Source organism: Hirundo rustica, chromosome 2, assembly GCF_015227805.2.
Source record: "Hirundo rustica isolate bHirRus1 chromosome 2, bHirRus1.pri.v3, whole genome shotgun sequence".
NCBI classification, from domain to species: domain Eukaryota; kingdom Metazoa; phylum Chordata; class Aves; order Passeriformes; family Hirundinidae; genus Hirundo; species Hirundo rustica.
This window is the reverse complement of record NC_053451.1, coordinates 91,370,755-91,380,265: the sequence shown is the minus strand read 5'-3', so window position 1 is coordinate 91,380,265 and position 9,511 is coordinate 91,370,755. Positions and strand designations below refer to the sequence as shown.

The window sequence follows — 9,511 nt, the reverse complement described above, 5'->3', positions numbered from 1 at the left end:
AGAGTGCAAACTCAATTAAGCAGGAAGTCTTTGTGGCCTTTTTTGTGTGCCAAGCTCAATGATGGCACTTTAAATCCAAAAGTGGATTGGTAACACTTGCCTATAATTAAATGGGTTATGAATTGCTTTAGTTAATTTTGCACAAGCTCAAAGCATGTCTGTAGTTATGGTGCTAATGCTAAAGCAGAACTGGTTTCTATTTTCCAACATCCACCAGGCCCTATTGCAACTAAGAACCCTCAACAAGATGTTTATATATTTGATTAAGAGTAAAGCAAAGGAGGAGGCAATGATATGAGGCATCTGATGAACACTTTTACAACAGTGAAGAGGCAGATGGCATTTGCGGCATTTACTCTCCACCTAGTTCATACCGACTTTCAGAATTTTCCAGATGTTAGGAGAGCACTATGATATCCAGTTCAGAAAGCACATGTGAGATGCAATAAAGACTACTGTGCCCACAGCTAGACTGTAGATAAATGTCTCTATGTAGCCCTTCAGCAACTTTTATCAGAGGAAGTAATGGGTGTTCAATGTTTTTGGAAATGTTTTCATTTTGGACATGCTTTCATTTCAACGGCATTTCTTATGTCTAACTTAAAATGAGAGAAAAAGAAACTTATTCTACTTTGTACACTTCTGTTCCTCTCTTTATACCTTGACCACCATTAAATTTGTATATTGTTATTTATTGATTAATGTTTGTACAACCTGTTGCACTCTTTTAACACCCTTTTTCCTGGCTTGTAGTTTCTGTTAGAGTTTGATTTGAAAATGCCAGCAATATCAACTTTTACAAAGATCAAAACCCACAGCATGTCTGAAATATTTTTATTAATGCTGAAAATTACTGTGGTAGGGGTGACTGAAAATTGTCCAGTGGAATTATTTTCATCAGGGAGACTAAAACTTTGGCATAATTTGAGCACTTTCCCAATAATGAAAAATCAGTGATGTGTGAAAAAGAGATCTTGGAATCTTAGGGACACTTTGGGGCATTTTGTGAAGGAAAAGCAAAATATATAACATGGAAAAGGCTGAAGATCATTAATTTCCATTGCAATAATTACAATTCCATGCGAAAAACAAGAGAGGTATCAGACATTTTCTTCTTATAATCTTCATCAAATTTCTCATTCTGTGCCACAGTGAAATGATTCTTCCAGTCTGCAACAGTCCCTAAAAAAAAAAAAACCAACAAAAAACCACCATAAAACCAGAAAAGATTGATTTACCAGTATTACCTGAAGCTCATTATCCACAACTTATCACTGCACTTTAATGCTTATTTCAAAACAGAATGACAACCAGAACGAGTTGATGTCAGTAACAAACCTTTTCTCATGAATGGGGAAATGGAGTGATCCATTATTCCTTGAAAGTCTTTAGTGTAATTTGCCATGGGGTTTTCCTTCATTATCTCAAATGAGGTGTTGTGGACTATTTTGTTTAGAACCTCCTGACTCAGATCCTTCTCCAGGAACTTTGCAATCTTCTGAATTTCTCGCTTTGGATTCTGCGGACACAATTACATGGGATAAGACAAAGAGCTAGGAAAAGCAAAGAAATCAAATGTTGTGTGAGAGCTGCAATTCACAGACAGAGAAGATCAGGTTATTGTATGGTTTACTGATACTGGCATTATAATATAAAACTGTTGCTTTTAGTTAGTATCTACAAGACTTAGAGGTTTCAGAGCTCTATAAAAATATTTTCAGCCTTTTACCTCCTTCATATCTTCATAGAAGAGATAGAGAATACGGTGCTCATCTTTTGCCTTCCACCATCCTTTTACATGGTCATACCAGGAACCCCAGAGGACTGAAAAAGAAGCGACATCAGCAGCAGCTGTAAATGCCCCAACTGTCTTTAACACATGTGGCACTCATGTTTCCCTCTTAACCAGTACCTGTGAATTTTCAAGCTGGTTTTGAATCAGTATGGCTGTGCTCTGTGCTTATTACAGCATTTTTGCTATTAATCCCTCATTTTGCTATTTATCCATGCTCAGAACAGGATTCATGTGTAACTTTAGAGGGCAACTAATGCAGATGCATTATAATCAACGGAAACACACATTTCCAGTGTTCATTTGATCAGCTGGACATGACTTGTCTTAGCTGGCCCTGCTTTGAGCAGGGCAGGGTTTGGGACCATATGGACAACAAAAATCCATTCCAGCTTGCATTATTCTATGATTCTACCTGGTTATAATATTTGCCATGCTATCAGAAGTGCCTGCTTCCCTCAAGCAAGTGTCAAAATGATTAGCTAAGACAGAAGTAGGTATGTTCTGTATGCCTGCACTGGGACAGATGGCTCCCAAGCTGAGCTGCTTAAACACGAGGCATAAGGTCTCCTTTGGACATGTGACTCTCACGCTGGTCCAGACAGTGGTATTTCTAGGCCTACATGGTGGCAAAAAATATTAATGACCTAAGGAAGCTTTAATATCCCAAACTGTAAACTGCCACCCACTGGACCACGTTTTGTTTCTTAGATGTCCTGTGATATCTGCACCTCTTTTGGAAAGGGAAGAATCAGCTTCTGGGGTTGCCTGCCCTTAGTTAGATAACTATCTTTGTTGATATGCCTGATTTTTAGATACATTAATTTAGGTACAAAGACTCCCTTATATCAAATTCACACTGCACATTTCTAGCAACAGAAACTCTCCACTTATTTTTTAAATTTCCAATTTTATCAGGTTAGAGTAAAACCAGTTAAACCATTTCAAATGGCTTCTTTTAATCTCAGAGAGAAGAGATGAAGCCTGAAAATTGTTGTATATGTTTCTGAATTATAACAGAATAAAGAGTAGTGCTTTTATTTTTTCTCAAAATGGGAGCATAAAGATAGATTTAATCCTTTAGGTAATAATAAAAACCCATGAATGAAGAGAAATTATGACTGAAACACCTTTAGCAGATATCCTTCCACAGTGTCTGCATTGGATCTCAAACTATAACTTAAATTAATAAATCAATGCCATGCATTCTTAAAATTATCAAAGTCTCTTATACAACTGATTGCAGTTAATCACCTTTTCCATTCATGAATTTCTCCACAAACTCCTCCCAGGTTCCTGGATCAGGCAATGCTTTATTCATTCTGTGGAAATGGTAGTATGACACCAGGTTGTCTTTTGCATTTCTTGCCACATAGATAATCTTTATTGATATGAAAAGAGAGAGAGAAAGAAATTAACTTGCACATAAAAATATAGATATTGAACATCTAGTGGTGTTTTCTTTTGGAGTCTGCTGGTAGAGGTTTAAGAGGTTTTGTTTTGAAGTTACCTTTTTCTAAAGTCCAGCTCAGGTAACTTAGTCATGACTTTAGATTCCCACAGACTTTCCACATTAATGAGAAAACATTTTTGGAGATCTTTTGATTTCCCAGAGATTCTGGAAAACATATTCTGTCCTGGCTTATGTCACTTTCTTTGTCTGTGGAGTCAGCCTGTTCAGCCTTACCTTACAGTTTTGTTCCCAGATGGACGGAGGTATCAGCTGTGCAGGCAGATGAGTTTTCATTGTTCGTGGAGATGGCATGGCTTCAGCTAACTCCAGACCTGTGGGATGTTTAATTATGAGATGTGAGTTGTTTTCTAAATTGCACTAGCACTTCTTTCCAGTGTTCACACCTGTGATTGTGACTGTGATTTTTCAGCACTTCACCTTGCATTGATCATTCGTCTCCAAAGCACTTACATAGCAGGGTAACATATACAACATTACATAAGCATCTTTAATGATTCTAGAGAAAATTTTACCTGTGTATTTGAGTAGAAAAGGGGAAGCACTGATTTATATCTTTTTGCTTTCTTGGGCCCATTCCTAACTCCTTCTCTCCTGGGGATGATGATGAATATTGATTTATATTTATCCAACCAAATTTTTTCCTTTGCAATATTTAGTGGTCTCCTTCCACCTAACAGGTAAGAAATTTTAGTTTCTTTCTAGGATACAAGTATATGATGGCTGACTAGACTTTGTGGGTAGCACATAAAGAGAAATTAGGAGAGGGACTGGATTTTCAGTAATTATGGATATATGGGACTATATATTAAAAATATAAATATAAATATATATATATATATAATATATATATATATAAATATATATAAAAACTCATTAGTTTTTTTCCCTGTCATCATCTATCATCCTCTGTCATCTACCTTTTTTTGTCTCTTTCTGTGTCAACACAGTCTAGCTTAAAAGAAAAGAAAAGAAAAGAAAAGAAAAGAAAAGAAAAGAAAAGAAAAGAAAAGAAAAGAAAAGAAAAGAAAAGAAAAGAAAAGAAAAGAAAAGAAAAAAACCCACTTCTGCAGAGCCAATCAAGCTTTTTAGCTTCAAATGTAAGAGTCTGACAATGATTTGTGTGGAAATGGAGCCCTTGCTGGGGAAAGCTTTTCTAAGAAACTGCAAACCAGTGAAGCCTGCTGGTTGCCTGAATGTTCCATAGCTTGTTTAGATGACTAGACCCTAGAACTGAGCAGCAGTTACTTGAAACAGTATCAAAACCACTGAAAACGTAACGCAACTTTGTGAAATACATCCATGACATAGGCTTCTCTTCCATACGGCCTGTAATCACAGAATGGCATTCAAGTGCGCCCATGTTGCCATTTTATACATATCTCCTGCTGGTTTAGATACTGTGGAGTATCAGAAACAGCTTCAGGTACCACTCCAAAACATCATGGTCTTCAATAGCACCTGAAGCAATAACACCTGCCAGACCTGCAGTGCCTTGAGTAGCACTAGATGTTTATGTTAAAGCACCTGAACTGGTCCTTAATAGTTAGAATGGTGCTTAGTTCAAGAACAGAGCAAGTGGGACCTTTTCCAGGAAACTTGTGGCATCAGCACTATGTGCTTTTTTGTTTCATTTTGTCTAAAATACAAATAGTATTCACCTGAGTAACGTAGAGATGGAGGCTCTGGCAAATACCACTCGAGGAAAGGGTGGCGTTTGTAAGTAGTCTCACGTTTACACTTCTCAGTATCTCCATTTTGTTGAACCATATCCACTATCTCCTGTGTCCATGTGGTACCTGAAAATGTCAAGTGTTCAGATGTTTCCCTCCAGGATAGTCAAGAGTTTCTTCTACAAGGGAGCTGAAAGCCAGAATAATGGATTCTGTGCTAATGGGGGAAAATGTAGCATAGAAAATAATAGACAAAATAGAAAGAAAGTATAATAGAGGCAAAATGCATAATTAAGCACCAAAGATAATTCCCAAAGCTCAATTCAGGAATTCCATTTTAGACTGAGTTCTTGCTTAAAGAAATAGCCCCCACACCAGTACTGAAAAAAAAAAAAAAACCAACAAAAACGCTGGGATAAACTCAGTATTGTTTGGAGAGTATTATTATTTGCAGAGGAATGAAACTCCCTTCTTTCATCTCTCACAAAAATTCATGCATTTAAATTTTGTTTTTATACTGAATTTGAGTAAAAAAAAATGCAATACCTGAACTTCAAGTGAGTAAAAATTTCACACAGTTTGGAAATACAAAAATGTGGCAGTATTTGCAAAGTTTCCATTTGAAACACATTAATGAAGGTCTGTAAAATGTTTCATCTGCCTGAGTGACTGCAACATTTCGTAAGAGTTACAGTATAGTGTATCTCATGTGTCTCTTTTCTTTTATAGCTGTCATCGCTGTGTCAACCACATCTCCTCTGAGGTACTGTGGTGGGTCAGCTAGAGAACAGGCTAAGGGACAAATTGGAAAACAATTTGGGCAGGAGACTCAGCCCTTCTTAACATGCTTGTGTTATGCATTTCACACAGATGTGCCATAATGTCAAATAGAATCCTAATTTTATTTGTTTTCAGTGCAGTGGCTGGAAGGTTTTAATCCTAGCTGGATAAAATAATGTAATTTTGCCTTCAGTATACAGGCAGTAAATCAAAAGCTTTCAAGGTTTTAGAAAACTAATGGTGTGTCTTTTTGTTAAAAATGTATTTTTCCCCTACTGAAAAAAAACCAACAAAACAACCCCTAAAAATTGTTGCTAATTCAAATAATTTTTTTTAGGATGATCAAATTCTCCCACATCTGTTCTCGAATCTCCAAAATTGCACATGTATTTATTAATACCAAATTAATATTGATGCTTGTTACTCATTGTTTTCTTGTGTAGTATGTATAAAGGGTCTGATGAAGAGGAGAAATAGTGTCTAATCACTGAGTAAAATGCTAGATAGCTAATATCAGTGGTGGTATTTTATTTTTATTAGTCAAAATTATTAAATTAATTTGGTTATTTAAAAGAATTAATTGATTTTCAGAAATCAGAACTAGTTTACCCAAGAAATCATTCCCCAAATACGTAATATGTTCCACAGTCATACAGTCAGTTTCTCTTATTTCTTAGTAATAATCACTTCTTTCTAGGCATTGTTAAATCACTACATATTGGTGGAAAACTTCTGTTGTCACTTATGTAAATGTATATAATCTCAATTAAAGGTAACAATTATAGGTCATTAGACTATGGCCATTTGTACTTCAGTAGTAACAGATGCATCTATCAAAGAAGTCAGGAGTTACTAGTCACAGCTGACACAGCTCCATCTCTTTAAAATATGTCTAGTTTGAGTTGAACAAATATCAGTCACAATAGAAAAAACATAGATCTCAATCCCAACAATAAGCACCATGCCAAACTTTTCTATTCTGTTTCCTACCCACACCAACCTGCTTTTGCATAGGTTGCAATGAACACATCATCAGGCCTGGCTTTGAACTTCCACACTTGGTCCCAAATGCTGGCAATTGGTTGTGTGACGGGAACACCTTCCACTTCAAATAACTCAGATTGCACAGTTGTCTCTTTCAGACTCAAATCCTTCATTTTATCCATGGCCAATGAATACTGCATGAAGAAAGGCTTAGAATTAATATGGTTGCTCTGAAAAAAAAATAAATCTGAATTTACTCATCTTGAGGTCTCTCTTATTGATCAAATTCCATGTCCTCTGATTTCTTTGGCCATGATTTGGCCTATCTGAATCCATATATAGACTTCTTAAAGCTGGATCTCATTTTCAGAAATGCATGGTGTATTGCTAGTGGTAATTTTCTGTGTCTCCAAAAATCACTGTGTTTACTCAGACACAAAAAGAGAAAAAAGTCATTATTCTCATATCAAACACATTTGTGTAAAATTCCAATGATCAGTATGAGGGCTTCTAAAGGCAAAAAAAAATGTAGTCAGAGGTGTGATTCAAAAGAAGGCAGAGAATAACAGCTGGCAATGAAATCAGCGTACAGGACCCAACCCTTCTTCTGTGAAGAAAATAAACAGAAACGCCTACTAACACCCTTTGTGCCTTATACTTACAGTATTTGCAGACCTTTTCTGTGTTTCCTTACTGGATCTTTTCGTTCTTGGAACTCTGCTGTATTTTGAAACATCTTGCACATAAATAACCTGAACTAGTTTGATCATTAACTAAGGATTGTTAGCCTTTAATTGTGTGAATCAATCTGTTTTACAATAACTAGTTACTGATTTTTTGATTTCTCCCAGGGACACGTCTTCCACATAACTTTCAGAGCTCCAGAGTCTGATCAGAGGAAAGATGTGCTTAAGGAGAGGCTATAGAAATAATCTCAGTTAAAAATATCAGCCATTAAAAAAGACATTTCAATCCCAACAGCAAACATTCCTAGAATATTTTATTTAGTTTTCTTGTTTACTCACAGCAATTTCTTACAGATTCAGCTGAGTGGAGTGAGATGTTGGATTGGTGGCTGGGCAGTGACTCAAGAAATTTAAAAAAAAAAAAAAAAAAAGAAGGAAAAAGAAACTTGCCAGAGAAATTTTCCTTAAATGTCTTCAGTCCTTGGCTGTACCAATAACTATGCAGGAACTTAAATCTTTGGGCACAAGTAGGTTGAAAACTTGTGTGGGTGGAGATTCCATTCTTCCTATCAGTGTGAGGAAAGTAAAGGAGGAAATGCAGCACCAGCCAAGAGCTGAACAGGTTTTCTGGGAGGGTTTAGGAAATCCTTTCTAATCCTGTGAAAGAAAAACACTTGGGATTCTCATCTAAACTGTGATTCTTTACTGGCAACAACAAAAAATGTCAGTCAATAACTCCAGCAAGATTATTTTAATTTGTCTCCCTCATTGTCAGCAGTCTTGGAATAAGTAATTTTCTTCCCGATATCTAATCTGAATTGCAAAGATCCTGTGTGTGCAGGTAAAGGAAAAACATCCCAAAATTTTATTCTCTACTTCCCATCAGCAGGTGATCCAGCTACCTTCCAGGAAGCAGGGCTTCAGCCTACAGGTGATTGCTGCATGAAAGCCTACTGCACTTATACTTACTAGCACTCTGAGGGTACTATGGGAAAAATTAACTCAATCTTATGGATGGGACATCCCCAGTTTCTCTGGACAGCCTGTTCCACTGTCTCACTACTCTCACAGTAAAGAATTTCTTCCTAAAACCTAGTCTAAACCTACTCTCTTTCAGTTTGAAGCCCCCTTGCCCTGTCACTACATGCCTTTGTCAAAAGTCTCTCTCCATATTTCTTGTAGATTCCCTTCAAGTACTGCACAGCAACAGTTGGCTCACCGTGAAGCCTTCTCTTCTCTAGGCAGAGCAATTCCAATTCCCTCAGCCTTTCCCTATAGGAGAGGTGCTCCATCCCTCTGATTCTCTTGGTTGCCTCCTCTGGACTCGCTCCATCAGGTTGATGTCCTTCCTGCTGGGGACCCCAGAGATGGATGCAGCACTCCTGGTAGGGTCTCACCAGTGCAGAGTAGAGGGGCAGAATCACCTCCCCGAATGCACTTTCCAGCCTCCTCTGGATGCAGCCCAGGACAAATTTGGCTTTCTAGGCTCCAGGTGGGCATGGCTGGGTCATGTCCAGGCTCTCATCCATCAGCACCCCCAAGTCCTTCTCCTCGGGGCTACTCTCCATCTGTTCATCCCCACCCAGCCTGTATTGATTCTGGGGGATGCCCTGACCCAAGTGTGGCACCTTGTACTTGGTCTTGTTAAATCTCATGAGATTCCCATGGGCCCACTTCTCAAGCCTGTCCAGATCCCACTGGATGGCATCCTGTCATTCAGGTATGTCAACAGCACCACTCAGCTTTGTGTCATCGACAAAGTTGCTGAAGGTGCACTCAATCCTTTGTCATTTATGAAGATAAATAACCCTTAAATAACCCTTGTTCCAGTATGGACTCCTGAAGGACCTTACTTGTCACTGGTGTCCATCAGGACTCAGACATTGACCCCTACACTCTGGATGCTTCTGTCCAACCACTTTCTTATCCATCTAACAGTTCACCCATCAAATCCAACCCTCTCTCTAATTTAGAAAGAAGGATTTTGGTGGGGGACTGTGTTAAAAGCTTTACATAAGTCCACATAAATGATATCTGTAACCTTTCCCTTTTCCACTGATCACTCTGTCATAGAAGGCCACCATGTGAGTCAGGCAGGGCTTACCCTTAGTGAAGTCATATTGGC

The 9,511-nt window shown here is 37.8% G+C and overlaps 1 protein-coding gene across 1 annotated transcript; it reads right to left on the bottom strand.

Annotated features, from left to right (window-relative positions):
* Window positions 1–824: 824 nt before the first annotated feature.
* SULT1C4 (sulfotransferase family 1C member 4) lies at window positions 825–7,403 on the bottom strand. Its single transcript, XM_040055509.1, has 8 exons — window positions 7,363–7,403; window positions 6,717–6,894; window positions 4,925–5,062; window positions 3,480–3,577; window positions 3,047–3,173; window positions 1,730–1,824; window positions 1,339–1,519; window positions 825–1,182 (listed from the first exon to the last, which is right to left on the bottom strand). Exons 2-8 carry the CDS (start codon window positions 6,880–6,882, stop codon window positions 1,070–1,072), a joined length of 918 nt encoding a protein of 305 aa, XP_039911443.1. The 5' UTR covers window positions 6,883–6,894; window positions 7,363–7,403; the 3' UTR covers window positions 825–1,069.
* Window positions 7,404–9,511: the final 2,108 nt, after the last annotated feature.

What these genes read in the sequence shown, in the direction of transcription:
- SULT1C4 (XM_040055509.1), bottom strand. Translation starts at nt 6,882, where the DNA reads ATGGATAAAATGAAGGATTTGAGTCTGAAAGAGACAACTGTGCAATCT. An exon ending in TCCATCTCTACGTTACTCAG is followed by an intron (nt 3,578 to 4,924) that starts GTGAATACTATT and finishes AACATCCCACAG; the next exon opens with GTCTGGAGTTAGCTGAAGCC. An exon ending in TCTGGGAACAAAACTGTAAG is followed by an intron (nt 3,174 to 3,479) that starts GTAAGGCTGAAC and finishes ATATCAATAAAG; the next exon opens with ATTATCTATGTGGCAAGAAA.